The sequence below is a fragment of the Ranitomeya variabilis genome, chromosome 1 (genome assembly GCF_051348905.1).
Source record: "Ranitomeya variabilis isolate aRanVar5 chromosome 1, aRanVar5.hap1, whole genome shotgun sequence".
In the NCBI taxonomy this organism is placed as follows: Eukaryota; Metazoa; Chordata; class Amphibia; order Anura; family Dendrobatidae; genus Ranitomeya; species Ranitomeya variabilis.
The window spans coordinates 871502410-871527619 of NC_135232.1; the positions used below are offsets into that span (position 1 = coordinate 871502410).

General features: G+C 41.6%; 1 protein-coding gene across 3 annotated transcripts in view; it reads left to right on the top strand.

Moving 5' to 3' along the window:
• The window catches only part of RAP1GDS1 (Rap1 GTPase-GDP dissociation stimulator 1), a 136015-nt gene that overhangs the window by 77211 nt on the left and 33594 nt on the right, over nt 1-25210 (top strand). For 2 of the 3 annotated variants that reach the window (XM_077277413.1, XM_077277421.1), the window contains exons 5-7: nt 9187-9333; nt 19177-19305; nt 19716-19841. In XM_077277413.1, the coding sequence (XP_077133528.1) occupies nt 9187-9333; nt 19177-19305; nt 19716-19841 (402 nt within the window). The remainder of the gene's footprint in view (nt 1-9186; nt 9334-19176; nt 19306-19715; nt 19842-25210) is intronic. The other variant, XM_077277428.1, reaches the window with a different exon arrangement.

The following is a 25210-nucleotide window of genomic DNA, read 5'->3' on the forward strand; positions in this document are numbered from 1 at the left end:
TCATCGATATAAAGCAGTGAGAGAGGACAGTGGTCTTAAGAAGAGAGGAAGCGCTGGATCAAGATCAGATGCGCCCATCGGACAGGATCGCGCAGTCTGTGAGTATACCAAAAGCTCTCTTATGTGCCTTGCATAGAGAATTGGGGACATTCATACAGCTTATTAGAATTCTGTAAAGAGGGCCGTGCTATATATTGGGAAAACCTGGTAACCGGTTCCTTTTTAAAGGGATATTAAAGGGCTTGTCCTCTACTTGGATATATCCCTTCTTAAATACTAAATTCTCCAGTGTAAAATAAAAATAAGTGATCTTCTGCACTGGCACTTTTCCTATGGTTTGTGTGGCATTGGCTGCAGTGTTCACGTGGCATAACAAACCGCTAACGCTGGTGGGCTTCTGTCCTCACACCTTCTGGAGATATCCGAGGTTTGTCAGATGGAGGTGTGAGCAAAGCCGCTTATCATCCGCCAAGTGACCGCAGTGTTCACATGACATAACGATGCCACAGGAGATCCGGTGAGGGAGGGGACTATATGCTACTTTTACTCTACATTGGGGAACATAGTATTTAAGAACCACTTTACGGAGCAGATTTTCGTCTGGTTTGGTAGAAGGTACCAACATAAACAGTAAGTGGTGCACATGGCTTGGACATATTAACCCACTCTGTTCTCTTCATGTCTTGTTTCTACTTTTTTGCGAGTGTTGGTGACTACTGCATGTGATCTAATCTGTTTGCTTCCACATGTATTCTCTGCGTACTTCTAGCGGCTGCACCACTTCTGCTGATGAGCCTCCTCCGTTCCCTTGCATGGACATGGGCTGCACCGCATCTAACCTCTCTTCTCCCCACTGAGACCAGTATGTTACTCACGTAGCTGGATGTTCACCAGTCTCTTAGCTACAACGCTGAAACAATACCTTCCTGCCGTAAATGTGCCACTTTACCCCGCAGGGCACAGTGCGGCTCTTGTGAGCGTTTCACGTGTTGATGCAGAGCTAAGAGGCAGGTGCACAATGCCCACTGCGATGCCAGGCGCTGTGACTATCTTCCTCTTCCTTTCCAGGGCACACCTCGCCGTTCCTACTGTCTGCGCACCACTCCTGTCTGTGTTTTAGGTGATGGTTGCTAAATAATTCAGCCCCAGGCTTTTGCTTTTAGCAGCACTTTAACCGCTTTCAGATACGGCACTGTGAATTCTTTTACCTAGGGTACTTGTGTAAATGAATGCAGATGATATTCTGACTTTTTTAGTTATTTTTGTCTGTGGTCTCTTATTTGGAGGTTTGGGAAGAGCCGTTAGAGCAGTGTTGCAGTAATTTGGGATAACAGCTTAGAGTTAGCTAAATGCTACAAATTTATCACGGGGGGTTATGCTGTGTCACAAATTTAACCACACTTGTGTCTAACTTCATGACACGGCATTGCTTGGCTTAATTTTGATAAGTCTATTCAAAAACATTTAAGGAAATAAAGCACATTTTCAGCCACGTTCCATTTTAGATGAACCCTACCCACTTAGTAAATCGGTCACAATTCAGTAGGTTTATCTGCAAACTAGGCAAAGGCTTACAAATCCTAGAGACAGGTGATGTGGCTACTATGGGGACTTTACAGAGAGGGGCATACAGGGTGGTTGGAAATTGGCCCAGGTGTCATCAGAGGCTCTCATGTTCGGGGAAGCAAAATCAGCACCGAAATGAAAGGTCCGCTTTGATTTCCTCATTATAAGCCACAGATTCTAGGGTTGTAACTTTCTCATATATTCTCCACATCCTGTTCCACATAAAAAAAATAGCAGATCTACTATACATGACTATTAGGACCTCCCAGCCCAGAGTGTACAGTATATGATAAATGTATAGCTTTCCACTTCAGAAACAGATTGTATGGAAAGTTCATGGGCCCTGTAAGCCTGGAGTTCTTTACGGATTCCTGAGCAGTTCCTTTTTCTATATAAAATAAGTTACATCAGATTATTTGTCTTGCACCCATATAGTTTAATAAACTCCGTGATCCTTAGGCACCTGTCACATTGTACTGACTTCTGAAATACTCTCGGAAGAACTTCCATTTTTCCGATACTTGAGGATGAGCTTTACTTCTACAGCATCTGTAGTAGATTGAAGTGTTCACAATGTAAAATACCGTAGGTATTAATAAGCCATATATATAACAAGCTCTAAAAGGTACATAGCCATTTCACAAGGCAGAGCCACAGCATCTATAGTTGTGGATAAAGGACTTTTTTGCACACACATAATCTGACTTAAATTTTCCCAGTTTGAGTTAATTTAGTTAAAGCACTTTAAAAGCATTAAATTTACATTAAATTCAAGTCTCAACCTTGCAATTGCTATTCCCATCCACCACTTAAAATGAAGATTTTTGGTACTAGCAGTATAATCTGTTTCTCGATAGTCTTCATTGGGGACACAGGGAACCATGGGGTATTCTGCTGCCACCTGGAGGCTGACACTATTATTACATTCTACATGGAAAATTGGCTCCTCCCCAGCAGACTATAGCTTGCCTGCTAGCATCAGGCTCCCTTAGTTTAGTAAGAAAGCAGTAGGAGAAGCAAAGAAACATTAAAGCATTATGAAAAATAATTCAAAGGAAAAAACCATACCGTAAATGCACGCCAAACCGGGCAACTACGGGTTGGTGCTATGTTCCTCATTGAAGAATATCGAGACCAACTTGTGAGTGCAGCTTTTGAGTGATTAGAACTCAGACGCTACATTGGGAGCTCTCATTGCAAGTCTATCAGGTCCAGAAAAAGGCTCTCATAGACTTACATTGATTAGTGACCTTTGGCTCACTCACTGAAATCATGTCACAAACTGCAAGAGACAGACTGAACAGTGGCAAAAACGGATGAAAATGGCGGTTTGGTCGACTTTAATGTGCATGGAGTCATTTATTTGTTGTTGCCTATTTTACTCGCTAGACGATAGTTGGACTCTCTGGTTTTGTAAGGTGATTGCATTATTTCTAATACCAAGCATAGCTTACAGTGACCAGCGTGATTGGTGAACAGTGCTGGGGATACCGTATAAGCAAACTCCGAATCACCTCCTGCATATAAATCCCAGCCAGAACTCCCTGGTCATGTAAGCCACTGTAAAGTGATCATATACAGAGAGAGTCTGGACATGTTAGGACCTGGGTGTTCAATGACTACCTTGGTAGAAAGGAGTAGAGGATAAAGAAAAGAAGGATACAGAGAATAAAAGGAAAATGCATGCAACATAGTAAGGAAAGCTAGTTGTGTTAGTGGTGACACAATTACTAATGAGAAGTGCAGAAAGTAGATAAACTGGTGCCCAAATCTAATAAAGGAAGCCTGGAATATGGAGGTATTCCAGAAATAAGTCAGGCGTGCATATGCCAAAATTCACATTAATTAAAAGGAGGACTATTTTAAGTTGCTATGATCTGCATTAAAGTAATCACAATGTCACACACATTGCATAGTAAGAAAACAAGCTGCGTAGCAAACCCTTTTTCTTACTTTCGCCATTTATTAGTAGTAATACATGTATGTTAGTAGCTTTCACAAATCGAAGTAGCACTGCTAAATAATGTGGGAAAGCAGCAGCCAACAATAAGATGTTCCCATGCAAGCATGTGATGGAGAATACAGAAATAATAATGTGCACTGGAAGGGCTTGGCATAAGGAAGTTGGGGCAGATGTCAGAAGGCAGAATGACCTGTTTTCATGTCCCAAATTTTATGGCGATTTTTAGTTTTAGAATATACCTGTATAAGATCGTCTTCTACGATTTAATAAATTATAGAATCCTGACTGCCGCTAGGGTGAGCTAATCACATACGGATTTTTATAGTTCGTATTGAACTCAATTGGAGCTTCATTTACAACCAGAATTATTCAAAGCTCTTGCAAATTAGGTTTATTGGCAAAATTTACTAACGTTCTGCCATTTGCAATATACCGGTCAAGAACCATATAAATGGCTCAACAGAACAAAGGGCTTCTACAAATTCAACACAAAATGCCACTATTAAACATCCTTTATGACCAGCGTCTTTAGTACTTAGAATAACACCTTTGGCTGGCTGTTATGAGCTGATGCAAACGTAATTCATAGCCAGACATCAGATTTTTCATGAATATGCTTCAGTTGTCAAGAGAGTGGGCCCAAAAGTTAAGAACCAAGATCACTCCCTTGCACAAACAAGGAAAGAATACAAGGATACCAAAGATGTTGAATGTTCTTAGACATACTGTTAGAAGTATAGTTTACAAATTCTAAGTTTACGAAAAACTGGCTACACTATCAGGACATGACAGATAGATGGACTACCGACTGCCACCAGATTCGTCAGGAGACAAGTGGTCAAAAACCCTAGAATGATGGCAGCAAAATTTGTCGGCATTAGGCACTGTGTGTAGTGTTTGTACACTAGAGCACATATTAAACACTGAAGTTCTTCATGCTTGGTCTCCAAGATGTATATCTTTGCTGACTCAAAAGATCAAGAAAAGTCGTTAACCCCTTCATGACCCAGCCTATTTTGGCCTTAATGACCTGGCCGTTTTTTGCAATTCTGACCAGTGTCCCTTTATGAGGTAGTAACTCAGGAACGCTTCAACGGATCCTAGCGATTCTGAGATTGTTTTTTCGTGACATATTGGGCTTCATGTTAGAGGTAAATTTAGGTCGATAATTTCTGAGTTTATTTGTGAAAAAAACGGAAATTTGGCGAAGATTTTGAAAATTTCGCAATTTTCACATTTTGAATTTTTATTCTGTTAAACCAGAGAGTTATGTGACACAAAATAGTTAATAAATAACATTTCCAACATGTCTACTTTACATCAGCACAATTTTGGAAACACAATTTTTTTTTTGCTAGGAAGTTACAAGGGTTAAAATTTGACCAGTGATTTCTCATTTTTACAACAAAATTTACAAAACCATTTTTTTTAGGGACCACCTCACATTTGAAGTCAGTTTGAGGGTTCTATATGGCTGAAAATACCCAAAAGTGACACCATTCTAAAAACTGCACCCCTCAAGGTGCTCAAAACCACATTCAAGAAGTTTATTAACCCTTCAGGTGTTTCCCAGCAGCAGAAGCAACATGGAAGGAAAAAATGAACATTTAACTTTTTAGTCACAAAAATGATCTTTTAGCAACAATTTTTTTATTTTCCCAAGGGTAAAAGGAGAAACTGGACCACGAACGTTGTTGTCCAATTTGTCCTGAGTACGCTGATACCTCCTATGTGTGGGTAAACCACTGTTTGGGCGCACGGCAGGGCTCGGAAGGGAAGGCACACCATTTGGCTTTTTGAATGGAAAATTAGCTCCAATCATTAGCGGACACCATGTCACGTTTGGAGAGCCCCTGTGTGCCCAAACATTGGAGCTCCCCCACAAGTGACCCCCTTTTGGAAACTAGACCTCCCAAGGAACTAATCTAGATGTGTGGTGAGCACTTTGAACCCCGAAGTGCTTCACAGAAGTTTATAACGCAGAGCCATGAAAATAAAAAATAATTTTTCTTTTCTCAAAAATGATTTTTTAGCCCACAATTTTTATTTTCCCAAGGGTAACAGGAGAAATTGGACCCCAAAAGCTGTTGTCCAGTTTCTCCTGAGTACGCTGATACCCCATATGTGGGGGTAAACCACTGTTTGGGCACACGTCGGGGTTCGGAAGAGAAGTAGTGACGTTTTGAAATGCAGACTTTGATGGAATGCTCTGCGGGCGTCACGTTGCGTTTGCAGAGCCCCTGAAGTGCCTAAACAGTAGAAACTCCCCACAAGTGACCCCATTTTGGAAACTAGACCCCGAAAGGAACTTATCTAGATGTGTGGTGAGCACTTTGAACCCCCAAGTGCTTCACAGAAGTTTATAACGCAGAGCCGTGAAAATAATAAATGTGTTTTCTTTCCTCAAAAATATTTTTTTAGCCCAGAAATTTTTAATTTTCTCAAGGGTAACAGGAGAAATTTGACCCCAAGAGTTGTTGTCCAGTTTCTCCTGAGTACGCTGATACCCCATATGTGGGGGGTAAACCACTGTTTGGGCACATGCCGGGGCTCGGAAGGGAAGTAGTGATGTTTTGGAATGCAGACTTTGATGGAATGGTCTGCTGGCGTCACGTTGCGTTTGCGGAGCCCCTGATGTGCCTAAACAGTAGAAATCCCCCAAAAGTGACCCCATTTTGGAAACTAGACCCCCCAAGGAACTTATCTAGATATGTGGTGAGCACTTTGAACCCCCAAGTGCTTCACAGAAGTTTAAAACCAGAGCCGTGAAAATAAAAAATCATTTTTCTTTCCTCAAAAATGATGTTTTAGCAAACAATTTTTTATTTTCACAAGGGTAACAGAAGAAATTGGACCCCAATAATTGTTGCCCAGTTTGTCCTGAGTATGCTGGTACCCCATATGTGGGGGTAAACCACTGTTTGGGCGCACGTCAGGGCTCGGAAGGGAGGGAGCACCATTTGACTTTTTGAACGCAAGATTGGCTGGAATCAATGGTGGCGCCATGTTGCGTTTGGAGACCCCTGATGTGCCTAAACAGTGGAAACCCCTCAATTCTAACTCCAACACTAACCCCAACACACCCCTAACCCTAATCCCAACTCTAGCCATAACCCTAATCACAACCCTAACCCCAACACACTCCTAACCACAACCCTAATCCCAACCCTAATCCTAACCCTAATCCCAACCCCAACCCTAACCATAACCCTAACGACAAGCCTATTCTTAACCCTATTTCCAACCCTAGCCCTAATTCCAACCCTAACTCTAATTCCAACCCTAAGGCTATGTGCCCACATTGCGGGTTCGTGTGAGATTTTTCCGCACCATTTTTGAAAAATCCACAGGTAAAAGGCACTGCGTTTTACCTGCGGATTTACCGTGGATTTCCAGTGTTTTTATGCAGATTTCACCTGCGGATTCCTTTTGAGGAACAGGTGTAAAATGCGGAATCCGCACAAAGAATTAACATGTTGCAGAAAATACAACGCAGCATTTCCACGCTGTATTTTCCGCACCATGGGCACAGTGGATGGTACTGTAAACCTGATGGAACACTGCTACGAATCCACAGCGGCCAATCCGCTGCGGATCCGCAGCCAAATCCGCACCATGTGCACATAGCCTAATTCTAACGCTAACCCTAGTTCTAACCCTAACCCTACCACTAGTTCTACCCCTAGTTCTAACCCTAGTGGGAAAAAAAATATTTTCTTTATTTTATTATTGTCCCTACGTATGGGGGTGATAAGGGGGGGGGGGTCATTTACTATTTTTTTTTATTTTGATCACTGTGATAGGTTTTATCACAGTGATCAAAATGTAGCTGGAACGAATCTGCCGGCCGACAGATTCGGCGGGCGCACTGCGCATGCGCCCGCCATTTTGGAAGATGGCGGTGCCCGTGGAGAAGACGGACGGACACCGGGAAGCTCGGTAAGTATGAGGGGGGGGATCGGAGCACGGGGGGGTGATCGGAGCTGGGGGGTTTGGGATCGGAGCAGGGGGGGTGGAATCGGAGCAGGGGGGTTGGGATCGGAGCGGGGGGGTGGGATCGGAGCACGGGGGAGCGGACAGGAGGACGGGGGAGCGGACAGGACGACGGAGGGGAGCGGAGCACAGGATGGAGGACTGGGGAGGTGATCGGTGGCGGTGGGGGGGTGCAGACCAGTGTTTCCAGCCATGGCCGATGATATTGCAGCATTGGCCATGGCTGGATTGTAATATTTCACCAGTTTTCATAGTGAAATATTACAAATCGCTCTGATTGGCTGTTACACTTTCAACAGCCAATCAGAGCGATCGTAGCCACGGGGGGGTGAAGCCACCCCCCCTGGGCTGAAGTACCACTCCCCCTGTCCCTGCAGATCGGGTGAAAGTGGAGTTAACCCTTTCACCCGATCTGCAGGGACGCGATCATTCCATGACGCCACATAGGCGTCATCAGGTCGGATTGGCACCGACTTTCATGACGCCAACGTGGCGTCAAAGGTCGGGAAGGGGTTAATTTTCTCAACGCATACACAAGTGACCAAAATTGTTGGTACCCCTCTTTTAATGACAGAAAAACCCAAAATGGTCACAGAAATGGCTTGAATCTGGCAAAAGTAATAATAAATTTAAAATCTATGAAAATGAACAAATGAAAGTCAGACATTGCCAACAATTTTGACCACATGTGTATACATTTGGAAATTTGGGGATTCTAAATTGTGTGTAATGAAAATAACTTGAACATTTCATGCCATTGAATTAGAGATATGCCTGGAAGAGGAAGAATGAAGCATAAGCAGAAAAGAGCACACTGCCTTTAGTAAAGCATGGTGGAGGCTCGGTGATGCTCTGGGGGCCATTACTCATGTGGAATGGGCTACGATTTCTCACAAATACTGCCTGAATTTGGTGTCTGGCTATGAATCAAGTTTATATCAGGTCATAACAGCCAAAGGTGCTCTACTAAGGCCTAAATACGCTGGTCGTGAATAGGGTTGAATAATCCTGAGATAGCAGTAGACAATACTGTTTTGTGTTGAATTGAGAAAAAATACTTGTTACAGTGACATGTAAAAGTTTGGTCACCCCTAGTCAAATCTACTGTTATTGTGAACTGTTAAGCAAGTTGAAGATAAAAATATATCTAAAAGGGATATATATACCGTATATATTATATTGTAATTTTTTTACATTTTAAAGATTGCAAAAAGGAAAATGGACTAATGCAGAAGTTTGGGCGCCCTTGTAGATTTGTGTGCTCAGCTAACTTTGACCAGGGTTTCAGACCTTAGTTAGCCTGTTAGGGTAATGGCTTGTTCACTATCATCATTTGGAAAGGCCAGCAAATGACTTAATAGTCAGGTAGTCAAAAGTAGCGCTACATAATGACTTGATGTTATCATGTATATCACACTCAAGCTTTGTGCATTATATATTTATTAGAGACATGTGCTCCACAGTAATATCCGGTATATTTCAAAGTGGGCATTTACTATAATAGTAGGACCTTTTAGCGATGCTTTGTAAGATGCTTTCTTTTTGTTATCAGCTGGGATATATAAGATTGATGCCCTCCCATACATTGTATAGTGTGTAAGTGGAAGGGAGGGTGGTTGGGATGCTTTCTATTGTTTTTAATGTGCCTTTTTGTTTGTTTCCAGATGAGGGCAGGCGAGCGGTTGACCAAGCGGGTGGTGCACAAATTGTAGTTGACCATTTACGGTCAATATGCGCATTAACAGATCCAGCAAATGAGAAGCTCATGACTGTCTTTTGTGGCATGCTGATGAACTATAGCAATGAGAATGGTAAACTAACCGCTTTATCCACACAATAAAGGCAGCTCCGTCCTGTAGATGCAACCCTCACCAAATGTGGTTCAGTAATGTATATTGTAGATGACTGAATAGAAAGAAAGCCCTGTGCATTCCCTGATGCCATAGCAGTGCACTCCAGCAAGCGGAGGTCGAATGAAAAGAACATCATTATCTTTCTTTTCCAAAATCTGGTATAGAAATGTGGGAGAGGCGCAAAGTGTTAACTACAAGATAATTCCCTCCACTATACTTTTAATTCAAGTTTCAACATTGTTCTGCCAGATGGATGTGCACTGAGTCTCCGAAGCAATCTGTTCCGTGCCCGGCTGTTCTGTAGGGATTTTTATATGGGTATTCAAATCTCCTTTTTTTTTTTTTTAATGTTCTAATTATTCCCTTACCCATTGTTACTTTTTCCTTTAGGTGGAGCAAGCCCGCATTTATATTGTTTGCACTGTAAGATCACATTGCCTCTATTGATTCCTTAGACATTTTCCATTATTAGAGGAATTACATTGAAAAAATGGGTTATTATTCCAAGACACTGTATTTTCTTACTAGGAGAAATGTATACATGGCATTATTACCTGCTAGCCATATTTACTGTGAATTCCAATATTTTGTCAGTGGCATCAATGTGTTCCTTTGTGTTTCACAATCCGTTCATATAAACAAACAAAATTAAGGAAATGTAGACACATGTTGGCAAAACTCTTTAGCTAATAGTTGGTCAAATGTAGACCAGATCTAGGACAACAAGAATGTACGGCTGCACACTGTATCATGTCCTTAAAGCAAGGGATCATGTGAAATCTGTTCCTTGCACAGCTGTACTTATGACTGCAGCAAAGTTCCTTCAAGTAGTATGTGGCTTTACACTGTGTTGCCCAATTAGTTCTAAAGATACGTCAAGTGTCCAGAGGATGATCTCCCAACTATGATCTTGTAGTATATCCTGGCGATGTCCTTGGACTCTTCTTTTAAAGCGTAGCTCCAGTTTTTGGTAATACTTGCCTCAACCCATTTAGAATGCTACAACTTGCTTCGTACCATCTGACAGCAGTGAGTGTTTGTCATAAGATCCCGAGGGGCAGCTCTCCGATTTGGAATAGTATTCAGCCAATCTACTCAAGAATGGACTTTTGAGGTTTTGTTAAAGAAAGAAGACCTTCCATTATCTTGTTTTTCTCACTTAGACTGTGTGTGTGTTAATATACTCTCCTACCACCGTCTTCTCCATTATCTAGTGCTTCTCTTCTCAGTGATATCACCGCTCTTCGGGCTCTCATACTCGCACTATGCATGAGCCTAAAGTCTCTTTACAATGTGAGTCTAAGGAGCCTCGTTCTGACACTCCATAGACTTGCGTTGTAAAAGCCACTTCCAGGTCACGCAGAGCACAGTGTGACCTGGAGAATCTGAAGAGCGCTCTTCAGACTCTCCAGGTCACAGTCTGATCTGCGTGACCCAGAAAAGGAGCAGGACTGCGCTGGATACTGGAGACGACGGTATATTAGCATGTACACTAAAATACATGCAGACTATTAGAGTATTAAGTTTCTTATAGTAATCTTAGAGTTAATTTTCTGCTAGAATATAAAATAAAATGTAGTTTTTTCTTCTTTTCTAGACATCTTAATAAAATTAATGTCTGCCAAGTCTAGTGAAGGATGGTTACATGTCGTAGGGCTAATTAGGGGACTTCCTCTGTTTTCTGTGTCTTATCCTACTTCCATAAATCTTGTTCCTAAAGACATTTATCCCAAAGAACGCTGAGATTTATGGCTGCTTTTATTGTTGTTTTGGTTAATTTACTTATGTTTTTGTTGAATATAACCCTGTTTGTACCCATGTACATTATATAGCCAGAAAATTCTAGTAAGATATATAAACGCCTGTATACACAATATAGATCAGAGCATGATTTAACCTCACTACATGTCACTGTGGGGTAGTTTTGCTCTCCAACATATACACAGATTTAGTTAAAAAAAAAATATAATAAAAAAGTTCATGGAAGGGCTTCTTTAACATGTAGTCTGTGAAAACAAGAAAACTAAATTTGTTTTACCATTAGTGCACTTCGATACTGCAGTGGAGTGGTGGCGTAGATTAGTGCAGTTCAACACTACAGTGGAGTAGTGGTGTAGAGTAGTGCACTTCGACACTGCAGTAGAGTGGTGGTGTAGAGTAGTGCAGTTCAGCACTGCAGTGGAGTGGTGGTGTAGAGTAGTGCACTTCGACACTGCAGTAGAATGGTGTAGAGTAGTGCAGTTCAACACTGCAGTGGAGTGGTGGTGTAGATTAGTGCAGTTCAACACTGCAGTAGCGTGGTATAGAGTAGTGCAGTTCAACACTGCAGTGGAGTGGTGGTGTAGATTAGTGCAGTTCAACACTGCAGTAGAGTGGTAGTGTAGTGCAGTTCAACACTGCAGTGGAGTGGTGGCGTAGATTAGTGCACTTCAACACTGCAGTAGAATGGTGGTGTAGAGTAGTGCACTTCAACACTGCAGTAACGTGGTATAGAGTAGTGCAGTTCAACACTGCAGTAGCGTGGTATAGAGTAGTGCAGTTCAACACTGCAGTGGAGTGGTGGTGTAGAGTAGTGCACTTCAGCACTGCAGTAGAGTGGTGGTGTAGAGTAGTGCAGTTCAACACTGCAGTAGAATGGTGTAGAGTAGTGCAGTTCAACACTGCAGTAGCGTGGTATAGAGTAGTGCAGTTCAACACTGCAGTGGAGTGGTGGCGTAGATTAGTGCACTTCAACACTGCAGTAGAGTGGTGGTGTAGAGTAGTGCAGTTCAACACTGCAGTGGAGTTGTGGTGTAGAGTAGTGCAGTTCAGCACTGCAGTAGAGTGGTGGTGTAGAGTAGTGCACTTCAACACTGCAGTAGAGTGGTGGTGTAGAGTAGTGCAGTTCAGCACTGCAGTGGAGTGGTGGTGTAGAGTAGTGCACTTCAACACTGCAGTGGAGTGGTGGCGTAGATTAGTGCACTTCAACACTGCAGTAGAATGGTGTAGAGTAGTGCAGTTCAACACTGCAGTGGAGTGGTGGTGTAGAGTAGTGCACTTCAACACTGCAGTAACGTGGTATAGAGTAGTGCAGTTCAACACTGCAGTAGCGTGGTATAGAGTAGTGCAGTTCAACACTGCAGTGGAGTGGTGGTGTAGAGTAGTGCAGTTCAACACTGCAGTAGAATGGTGTAGAGTAGTGCAGTTCAACACTGCAGTGGAGTGGTAGTGTAGTGCAGTTCAACACAGCAGTGGAGTGGTGGCGTAGATTAGTGCACTTCAACACTGCAGTAGAATGGTGGTGTAGAGTAGTGCACTTCAACACTGCAGTAACGTGGTATAGAGTAGTGCAGTTCAACACTGCAGTAGCGTGGTATAGAGTAGTGCAGTTCAACACTGCAGTGGAGTGGGGGTGTAGATTAGTGCACTTCAACACTGCAGTAGAGTGGTGGTGTAGAGTAGTGCAGTTCAACACTGCAGTGGAGTAGTGGTGTAGAGTAGTGCACTTCAACACTGCAGTAGAGTGGTGGTGTAGAGTAGTGCAGTTCAGCACTGCAGTGGAGTGGTGGTGTAGAGTAGTGCACTTCAACACTGCAGTAGAATGGTGTAGAGTAGTGCAGTTCAACACTGCAGTGGAGTGGTGGTGTAGAGTAGTGCACTTCAACACTGCAGTAGCGTGGTATAGAGTAGTGCAGTTCAACACTGCAGTGGAGTGGTGGCGTAGATTAGTGCACTTCAACACTGCAGTAGAATGGTGGTGTAGAGTAGTGCACTTCAACACTGCAGTAGAGTGGTATAGAGTAGTGCAGTTCAACACTGCAGTGGAGTGGTGGTGTAGAGTAGTGCACTTCAACACTGCAGTAGAGTGGTGTAGAGTAGTGCACTTCAACACTGCAGTGGAGTGGTGTAGATTAGTGCAGTTCAACACTGCAGTAGAGTGGTGGTATAGAGTAGTGCACTTCAACACTGCAGTGGAGTGGTGTAGATTAGTGCAGTTCAACACTGCAGTGGAGTGGTGGCGTAGATTAGTGCACTTCAACACTGCAGTAGAGTGGTGGTATAGAGTAGTGCACTTCAACACTGCAGTGGAGTGGTGGCGTAGATCAGTGCACTTCAACACTGCAGTAGAATGGTGTAGAGTAGTGCAGTTCAACACTGCAGTAGAGTGGTGGTGTAGAGTAGTGCACTTCAACACTGCAGTGGAGTGGTGGTGTAGAGTAGTGCACTTCAACAGTGGAGTGGTGGTGTAGAGTAGTGCGCTTCAACACTGCAGTAGAGTGGTGGTGTATATCAGAGCTGTGTATGAACACTAGATAGCCATTACACTGGTGTTCTGGTGAAAAGCTATAATATGGTTTTTCATTCTTTGGATTGGTGGTGATACCAGAAGTCAAACCTGATTAACATGATTAAGATCTATTAATCTACACAGTGTTGATTGCTATTTTTTTTTATTTTGATATAGTCATGTTTTAGTTTGCTCTGTGAACTAATGTTCGGCATGCAAATAAATATAAAATAAGCCATTTGCAATACATACTATAAATAGTTTGTTGTTATTATTCACTGTATTTCTAGTGTGTATTACATATTGCATACTTTGTTTATTTGCAAGGTGAATATTAGTATCAATGCACATTAGAGAATTTCGTTTTTGTTTTGATTTTGTTATATATAGTTAGGTACCTATGCATGTATATACTTCAATTTCTGATCTATTACATTTATTTTCATTAACAGATTTTGGGATTGCTGTAAACAACCCATACATTAACACATTACCACAGGTGTCATGCTATGTTTTATAATTGTCTTTATAGAGTTGACTCCTTACCCTGACTTCATTGACCATAGAAGTGTTGTGTTCAGTATTTAAATATAATATGCAGCATAAGCTTTTATGAAAATATTAGAGATTGTTGTGCATGCCTTGTATATACCCATTTGAGTTGATGTGTCTGCCTCCTGCTGCTGATATGTTTCTCCCTGTCAGCTGTGTGAAGTTGCATCTGTGTGAAACAACTGAAATTATGTCTTATATTCTAGGTTCTTCAAAGTAGCCACCTTTTGCTTTGATGACTGCTTTGCACACTCTTGGCATTCTCTTGATGAGCTTCAAGAGGTAGTCACAGGGAATGGTCTTCCAACAATCTTGAAGGAGTTCCCAGAGATGCTTAGCACTTGCTGGCCCTTTTGCCTTCACTCTACGGTCCAGCTCACCCCAAACCATCTCGATTGGGTTCAGGTCTGGTGACTGTGGAGGCCAGGTCATCCGGCGTAGCACCCCATCACTCTCCTTCTTGGTCAAATAGCCCTTACACAGTCTGGAGGTGTGTTTGGGGTCATTGTCCTGTTGAAAAATAAATGATGGTCCAACTAAACGCAAACCGGATGGAATAGCATGCCGCTGCAAGATGCTGTGGTAGCCATGCTGGTTCAGTATGCCTTCAATTTTGAATAAATCCCCAACAGTGTCACCAGCAAAGCACCCCCACACCATCACACCTCCTCCTCAATGCTTCACGGTGGGAACCAGGCATGTAGAGTCCATCCATTCACCTTTTCTGCGTCGCACAAAGACACGGTGGTTAGAACCAAAGATCTCAAATTTGGACTCATCAGACCAAAGCACAGATTTCCACTGGTCTAATGTCCATTCCTTGTGTTCTTTAGCCCAAACATGTCTCTCTTCTGCTTGTTGCCTGTCCTTAGCAGTGGTTTCCTAGCAGCTATTTCACCATGAAGGCCTGCGGCACAAAGTCTCCTCTTAACAGTTGTTGTAGAGATGTGTCTGCTGCTAGAACTCTGTATGGCATTGACCTGGTCTCTAATCTGAGCTGCTGTTAACCTGCGATTTCTGAGGCTGGTGACTTGGATAAACTTATCCTCAGAAGCAAAGGTGACTCTTGGTCTTCCTTTCCTGGGGCGGTCCTCATGTGAGCCAGTTTCTTTGTAGCTCTTGATGGTTTTTGCCACTGCACTTGGGGACACTTTCAAAGTTTTCCCAATTTTTCAGACTGACTGACCTTCATTTCTTAAAGTAATGATGGCCACTCGTTTTTCTTTACTTAGCTGCTTTTTTCTTGCCATAGTACAAATTCTAACAGTCTATTCAGTAGGACTATCAGCTGTGTATCCACCTGACTTCTGCACAACACAACTGATGGTCCCAACCCCATTTGTAAGGCAAGAAATCCCACTTATTAAACCTGACAAGGCACACCTGTGAAGTGAAAACCATTCCCAGTGACTGCCTCTTGAAGCTCAACAAGAGAATGCCAAGAGTGTGCAAAGCAGTCATCAAAGTAAAAGGTGGCTACTTTGAAGAACCTAGAATATAAGACATAATTTCAGTTGTTTCACACTTTTTTTGTGTACTATATAATTCCACATGTGTTAATTCATAGTTTTGATGCCTTCAGTGCGAATGTACAATTTTCATAGTCATGAAAACACAGAAAAATCTTTAAATGAGAAGGTGTGTTCAAACTTTTGGTCTGTACTGTATGTGATATCCGTGTATCCATTTGCTGTCAATATATATATGACATCCGTGTGCCGTCCATGTGAAACTTACCGGCAACTGGTAAAGCAGTGCAGTTCACAATGATCCTGGGTGCCAGCTGCCGAAGGCAGCTCATGATTGTCACCTGGTCTTTCTGAGATTACTGCGGCCAGGCTACAATTATGGAAGTAGTATTGAGCACCCACTGTGTACATCCTGTGTGTAAAATGAAAAATTAAACTAAAAAATTGTGTGGGCTCACGTGTAATTTTCATAACCAGTAGATGAAAAATCCCATGTCTGGGGGCTGATGTTAATATTCCGAGAAAAGGGACAATATCCCAAAAGATTCCCAGGCTATTAATAGCAGCTTACAGCTGTTTGCTTAACTTTGACTGGTTTACGGGGAACCCCATAAAAAAATGACATAGGGCCCCCCTATAAATTCAAACAGCTGTGGTATTTATAGTCTGGGAAGGGGCCATGGATATTGCCCCCCCCCCTCTCCCAGGCTTTCAACATTAGATCTCAGCTGCTCCAGAAATTATGCATCCATGAGATAGGCCAAATCTTGGGCTTAGCCTCGCTTGTCGCACTTGCCCTGTGGTGGTAGCAAGTGGGGTAATAGGTTTGCGGTTGATGGAAGCTTTGTATTGTCTGGTGACATCAAACCCAGGAGTTAGTAATGGAGAGGCGTCTATAAGATGCCCCTATTACTAACCCCATAGTAAGGTTTTAAATAAACAAATGGCAAGAATAAAAATTCAACACCCTCTTTTACACATTTATTTAAAAAATAAAAAAAAAGTTATACTCCCCTTTTATACCCCAAATCCATTGAAGCCTATGTCCCCTGTGTAAAAAAAAAAAAAAAAAAAAAGATAAACAACCGTATTCCTCACCTGTCCAGCGAGAAGATAATCCATACTGTCCCATACCGTAATCCACCTCTGTTACATCTGGATTTCAAACTGAACGGTGGCATGATGCGACCGTTCATGATAAAATGCATGAGAGGTCACCTCTTGTCACTGAAGGTGCGGTTCCCACTGGCTCAGTGAAATGCCTTTTCTTCTTTCTGGAATAATAAAAAAAATGTATTTTGCAAAAGATCCCTCGTATTGCTCATCTATTTTATAACTGTTGAACGTGGGGTGCTTTTCATTTCATCTGGGGCTTACATTTAAGGACAGCACGTTCGCAGTGTATAAAAACGACTTTTAAAAACTTGGTATATGTTGGACAATATTTTAAAAATGTGCCTAAATATACTGAAATATATATAGTTCTCTTGCCCATTGCAATTCAGACACACGTAGGTGAAATCAGGCTTTGTGGGTGTGAAGTCATTGTGCAGGGACAGCTGCTGCAGCAGGGGTCACTTGTTTTTGTACCCCTCAGTCAGTAAGTGCTGGCTAGCCTCTGAAGTGTCCTGTACAGTAGTTTACAAATGACTTTATTTTTACGGATTGGTCAGTGTTTTTGTCTTCTCTTCTTTGCATATAATAAATGCAAACTTCAGATTTTTGGGGGTATAATCACGGTGTAAGGAAATGAAATAAAAGCCACTCTTACGATGTCCCCGGTTTCACTTACACTGCCCCTGTCGCCATCACTCTAAATTGCCTTTCATTGCTCTATCCCGGAAACTTGCTGAAAATGATTGGCCATTATGCCTGTATTTAGAAATCCTAATTCACCGGCCACTTTATTAGGTACACCTGTCCAACTTCTTGTTAACACTTAATTTCTAATCAGCCAATCACATGGCGGCAACTCAGTGCATTTAGGCATGTAGACATGGTCAAGACAATCTCCTGCAGTTCAAACCGAGCATCAGTATGGGGAAGAAAGGTGATTTGAGTGCCTTTGAACGTGGCATGGTTGTTGGTGCCAGAAGGGCTGGTCTGAGTATTTCAGGAACTGCTGATCTACTGGGATTTTCACGCACAACCATCTCTAGGGTTTACAGAGAATGGTCCGAAAAAGAAAAAAAATCCAGTGAGCGGCAGTTCTGTGGGCGGAAATGCCTTGTTGATGCCAGAGGTCAGAGGAGAATGGGCAGACTGGTTCGAGCTGATAGAAAGGCAACAGTGACTCAAATCGCCACCCGTTACAACCAAGGTAGGCCTAAGAGCATCTCTGAACGCACAGTGCGTCGAACTTTGAGGCAGATGGGCTACAGCAGCAGAAGACCACACCGGGTACCACTCCTTTCAGCTAAGAACAGGAAACTGAGGCTACAATTTGTACAAGCTCATCGAAATTGGACAGTAGAAGATTGGAAAAACGTTGCTTGGTCTGATGAGTCTCGATTTCTGCTGCGACATTCGGATGGTAGGGTCAGAATTTGGCGTAAACAACATGAAAGCATGGATCCATCCTGCCTTGTATGGAGCATCTTTGGGATGTGCAGCCGACAAATCTGCGGCAACTGTGTGATGCCATCATGTCAATATGGACCAAAATCTCTGAGGAATGCTTCCAGCACCTTGTTGAATCTATGCCACGAAGAATTGAGGCAGTTCTGAAGGCAAAAGGGGGTCCAACCCGTTACTAGCATGGTGTACCTAATAAAGTGGCCGGTGAGTGTATATAGTATATAACGCGCTCACACATGTACTTTTTCTTTGGTGTTGCATAATAGACCCTATTTATTTTTATTCTGCAAGTTACATTTTTTGTTATACATTAAACCTTAGAATTCGATATGGAGAACACTGTCTTGGTTTTTAGAGGTGCATTTACATGTACTGTGAATGATAAACAACTCTAAACCTTTCATTATATTGTGAGAAGAAGAAAAGCAAAATCTTTATGCTTGGTTCCCATCAGACTTTGAAACTGTGGGGGCTGCAGCAGCATGAGGGGGTATGGGACACATGCCTCTCCTGCCTCACTCGCCTATGCTCCTGTATTTGATGATTAGGTTTACCAGAAACGGGACACCCTGGAAGTCCGTTTACGGTCACGGCCCTCTTAAAACATAAACAGTCCAAAGCTCACAAATTTATTTTTGGCTTATAGTATATAGTTTATTTTTGACTTTGTAGTATACAGTCTCCGAGTACTTGTCTTGAACACTGTCTATGCGTCTAGATCCCTTTAGTGAAGTATTATTGGATGTGGTATTTAATGAGCGCGTTAATGGTATTCACCGTTTAACCATTTCTTTAACATTTTATTCTTTCATATTTATGGCAGTAGGTACAAAACTACTTGGAATGGAACAGTTTTCCGTTAATTTCTTTTAGTGTGTGATCACTCAGCATTTTAAAAGCGGGTAGATTAAATCATGTTATCTGGTTTCCTTCTAGATTCTCTGCAAGCTCAGCTCATAAATATGGGAGTGATTCCTACATTAGTGAAGCTCCTTGGCGTTCATTCTCAGAACACTCCTTTGACAGAAATGTGCCTTGTTGCCTTTGGTAATTTAGCGGAGCTTGGTAAGTAAGCTAAAGCTGCATACGCTAAACAGTATGATATATATTTGGGCTGTTTCAATGCATCCAACATAAGAAACTCAAAAATGGTTGAAAAACTTGCTGTTTGCTTGGTATTATTTACAAATAGTGATGAGCGGAGCCATGGATGGTTGGGTTCATCTGGTTCGACCAGGGTACCAGAACTCTACCCGAACTTGAATCAGAACCCAAACCCCATGGAATTCAATGGGAACCCGAATTTTGGTGCCGTAAAGTGGTCTCTTTCTCTCTGTCTGTCTCCACCCTGAACGTCAAACACTAGTGATGAGCAAGTGTACTCGGAAACCTCTCCCCACCCTCTCCATTTTCTTTATACAACTAATACATCTCAAGAACAGGTTTTTTTTTCACCTCGTTTTTTTTTCTTTTAGAATCAAGTAAAGAGCAGTTCGCTTCTACAAATGTTGCAGATGAACTTGTTAAGCTTTTTAAAAAGCAAACGGAGCATGAAAAGAAGGAAATGATTTTTGAAGTCCTTGCTCCTCTGGCAGAAAATGGTAAGAATAATTGATGCTGAATGATTTCTTAAACGTAACCTGTTTTTAAAGTGATAATGAACCATCTTAATTCTCCTCTATTCTAACCTGCCACCAGTGTCTTGTGCATGTACTTCCAGACAGCTGGGATCACTTCCAGTTCTATCCTGCTTCTTAAGGGCATAGCTAATTATAAGAATCAGATTAGTAACATAATGGAAAAGTATGTTATGTTTGCCAAGTGGTGAATTTCCTACTCTTAACTCTGAAATATAAAATGTGCTAAAAAATAAGTCTGAATAATGACTTGTTTAATGCAGACACACCATCTGTTTCCACGTGTAAGTGATGCACAGCATAATACCATGGGGGATGGAATGTTTCCGCCCCTGAGGAAACTCTTCTTATATTCCTACTGAAGTTTATACTGTAATTCAAATGCAGTGTTTGATTCCGGATGACATTTCTGATCCGAAGCATCAGGCTGTAATATGCCTTCCATCCCAATAGTAAAACTGATGGGTTATGCTGTGTTTTTTTTTTTTTTTTTCTTTTTCAAGAAGGCCCACCCATAAAAACCAAGGAGCACTTTGGTTGAAAAAGATTTATAGATACTCACTTATGGACACATAGTGTTATTATTGGAAATATATAGTGCAGTGTTTATCTACTGTAGTCCCCATGCACCGCCTTTGGGTCATTTTACAGGACTTAGTGTAGTCTGATGATTATAGCCATTGTCGGTATGTCAAGATCTGTCACAGCTGTTCTCAAATCTTGACCTATTGTGGTATTTGAGGACTGCAGTTGAGAAACCCGATCTTTGGAGGCTCAGTATTATTATTCCATTATTTTTTTTATAGAATCTTCGATATATTTATTATAAGTTTTAATTTACAAGCAAATACACCATTATATTAATTAGATTATTGAACCACACCCCTTTTCTAGACATGTGATTCTTGAATATGTTTTTGAATAGTCCTATCTTGTTCTACATAATTAAAGGTCCACTACTGGACAACCCCAGCATAAAAGGAACCTGTCAGCTGGTTTTCGGTCCTTAAGTTAACATCTGTGTAAAGCATCTAAAATGTTGATTGTCTTTAACTTTGTGCTATAAGTTCATGCCTTCATTTTCTAGAAATCCATTAATGAATGTTTATGCAAATTAGCTCACAAGTGCAGGGGGCTTAGCCTGCACATATAGTCCTCCCGCCTCTGTTCCTCTTTCTCCTCCTGCCACTGGTCTCTTGTCAGTGACTCACATGTCGCTCTTCTTGATGACCTGCAATCCCACCAGAAATATTGTGCAGGCGCCGTCATTCCTGGGAATCGCATGTGCAGATAAATAGTTCGGTTCTCACAACTTCATCAGGACTTTATTGTGGATGCATGGCCCCTGGGAATGACTGCGCCTGCGCAAGATCTTGGGTGGTGAAGCAGGTCACAGAGAAGAGTGACCTGTAGGGCACTGACAGGAGGCTGGCAGCGGGAGGAAATTGGTGGAGAGAGGCGAGGGAGCTAGAAGTGCAAACTTATTTCTATAAATATTAGTCTATGGATTTCTAGAATCCTGGGAAATGGACTTATAATAAAATAGAATAGACATACATACAAGGATAAAATTGTTGCCACTTTTTTGTTAAATTAAGAAAAATTTACAATGGTTACTGAAATAACTTGAAACTGAGTATCATCTAATCAATTTACTTCTAGAAAAGATTGAAAATAATTTGACCATAGAAACATGTTAAACTAAGGTGTGTCCTGTAATTCGCGTCCAAAGGTGTTTTATAAACTATTTAAAGGGTGAAAGGTAGTAATTGTACTATTTGGTATCATGGTGTGTACCACACTGAACATGGACCAAAAAAGGAGAGAGTAGTCTCGGGAGATTAAAAAGAAAATTATAGTCAAACATATTTAGGTAAGGGCTATATCATTTCCAGACAGCTTGATGTTCCTGTTACTACAGTTAAACAGATTATTCAGAAGTTTAAGGTCTATGGGACTGTAGCCAACCTCCATGGTCATGGCCACAAGAGTAACATTTTTAACAAATTGAAGAGATCACGAATACGAATGATAACCACAGATTAGGGATGAACTTCAAGGTGAAAGTACATCAGTGTCAGATTGTGCCATCCCTCATGGTCTTGACCAAAGTGGACTTCATGGAAGAGAGACTGAAATTTACCAAAATGCATATTAACAAGCCAAAAAGCAACAGCAAGAGTGTCGTTTGGACAGATGAGACAAAATTGGAACTTTTGGGCTAGTCGCAGCAGCTCCTAGTTAACAAAAGCAAAAATTAAGCATACAAAGGGAAGAACATTGTACCTACTGTGAAATATGAAGGAGGCTCAGTTATGTTTTGGTGCTGCTTTGCATCATCTGGCACAGGGTGTCTTGAATTGGGGCACACTGAAATCTCAAGACTATCAAAGCATTCTGGAGGTAAATGTACTGCATAGTGTCAGAAAGCTTGGTCTGAGTTGCAAGTCATGAGTCCCACAACAGGATAATGATCCAAAATGCATCTAAAATCATACAAGAATTGTTAAGAGCAAAGTCTTGGGCTAATCTGAATTGACGTTCTATGAGCCCTGATCTAAATCCTATTGAACATCTGTGGAAGGATCTGAAACATTCAATATGGAGAAATTACTTTTCAAATTTGAGATGATTAGGGGCACGAGGAGTAGGCAAAAATACTCAAGGTGAAAATTACTTTTGTCAGTTTCAGTGACCATTGTGGGTTTTTCCTTACTATGACTGAAGGGCACCAACAATTTTGTCCATGTTTGTAATCAGCAATTCAGCTGCGCTGGTCTTGCAAAGTCATTCCGCAGCTGCCAATCTGTCCTGACGGAATATTGATCAGCTGAAGCCAAACAGCGCCTGACAATTGGCTGCAGTGGACACTTGATGCACCATGTCACATCACCCGCCGGAAATAGCAGCCACCAACATCGCAGGAAAGGCGCCACTGTTTTTATCTTAATTGGGGTACTGAATTGATTAAACAGTGGTTGTCCAGTGATGGGCTACCCCTTAAATAAAACTTACATTTTGTCTTTTGTAACTTGTTTAGTTCAGAAATTATGTTTCCATTGACCCAGAGCCCTCATTGTTACCTGTCTACACTTCGTTTAGATCACAGTGACAGATTCTGTCTTTCCATTGTGGGGAAGTATGAAGTATGCTGTGAGGTTTCTTCTTTCTTTGTGCGTATTGTGCACTACCTGTTCCTAACAGTTTAATTGCTTGTAACACATGATAAACCACTCGCTACCAACTACTGTGTTGTGACTTGTCTGAAAAGCCAAAGTGACCTTTCTGTAAGGAGCAGAGTGCTGGATTCCCGCTGGCATCGCTCCAACTGAGATTCTTGACAGAGGTTGTTAACACAATAGAAGAAATGCAATTTGCAACCAGAAAGAAACTATGATGTGTTACACAAAGCCCTGTACATCCCTTATCTGTGGTATGGATGTAGCGTATATTGAAAAGATACAGTTACATTATGCAGTACAGTTCAGCATGGAAACCCTATGCTGAATGTATCATTGCCTATTGGAAAGCAGAATGTACACTGATCAGCTACAACATTAAAACTACCTGCCTAATATTGCATTGGGGAAGGGACCGATGTAATATGGAAAGGAAAATGGCATTAATTAGGCAAGGTTTTCCATTGTTCTATGGTCCAGATCTGTGGGGCATTCAGAAAACCCACTGTCCGGCTCTGCATCCCCATACACAGCAGGCTACAATGTGTTTTATGTTTTGACCCTTTTCTATCATACTCGGCATTAATGTTGTGGGATTGGCTTAAACGGGCTAACCTTGCTGTCCACAGTCATGAATGAGCTTTTGGCACCCTGTCCCTACTTCACCAGTTTTCTTTTTCTTTTTTTTTTTTTATTGCTTTTATTAATAATTTTTTATAACTATTTACATATAAAAATCAGGTATTGTAACATAGATAAGCATATTAATATGCATAATAATAATAATAATTATAACCTAATTGAAAGATGAGAGAGGTATGTAGAGGTAAAAATACAAACATAACTGTACTTTACGTAAAAGGGAAGAGAGAAACAATAGGTAGGATAATACAAAACAAACAAAAAATTAAGAGTAACCATAACAATAAAATTTACAGCAACATCGGTATTAATAAGTATTAAGTAAGTTATCTAATATACAGTTATATGAAAAAGTTTGGGCACCTCTATTAATCTTAAGCTTAATGTTTTATAAAAAAAAAAATTTTTGCAACAGCTATTTCAGTTTCATATATCTAATAACTGTTGGACACAGTAATGTTTCTGCCTTGAAATTAGGTTTATTGTACTAACAGAAAATGTGCAATCTGCATTCAAACAAAATTTGACAGGTGCAGAAGTATGGGCACCTCACCAGAAAAGTGACATTAATATTTAGTAGATCCTCCTTTTGCAAAAATAACAGCCTCTAGTCGCTTCCTGTAGCTTTTAATGAGTTCCTGGATGCTGGATGAAGGTATTTTTGACCATTCCTCTTTACAAAACAATTCGAGTTCAGTTAAGTTTGATGGTCGCCGAGCATGGACAGCCCTCTTCAAATGATCCCACAGATGTTCAATGATATTCAGATCTGGGGACTGGGATGGCCATTCCAGAACAGTGTAATTGTTCCTCTGCATGAATGCCTGAGTAGATTTGGAGCGGTGTTTTGGATCATTGTCTTGCTGAAAGATCCATCCCCTGCGTAACTTCAACTTTGTCACTGATTCATGAACATTATTGTCAAGAATCTGCTGATACTGAGAAGAATCCATGCGTCCCTCAACTTTAACAAAATTCCCGGTGCCGGCATTGGCCACACAGCCCCAAAGCATGATGGAACCTCCACCAAATTTTACTGTGGGTAGCAAGTGTTTTTCTTGGAATGCTGTGTTTTTTTGCCGCCATGCATAACGCCTTTTTGTATGACCAAACAACTCAATCTTGGTTTCATCAGTCCACAGGACCTTCTTCCAAAAAGAAATTGGCTTCTCCAAATGTGCTTTTGCATACCTCAGCCGACTCTGTGGCGTGCTTGCAGAAACTGCTTTTTTCGCATCACTCTCCCATACAGCTTCTCCTTGTGCAAAGTGCGTTGTGTAGTTGACCGATGCACAGTGACACCATCTGCAGCAAGTTGATGCTGCAGCTCTCTGGAGGTGGTCTGAGGATTGTCCTTGACTGATCTCACCATTCTTCTCTGCTTTTCTGATGTTTTTCTTGGCCTGCCACTTCTGGCCTTAACAAGAACTGTACCTGTGTTCTTCCATTTCCTTACTATGTTCCTCACAGTGGAAATTGACAGGTTAAATCTCTTAGACAGCTTTTTGTATC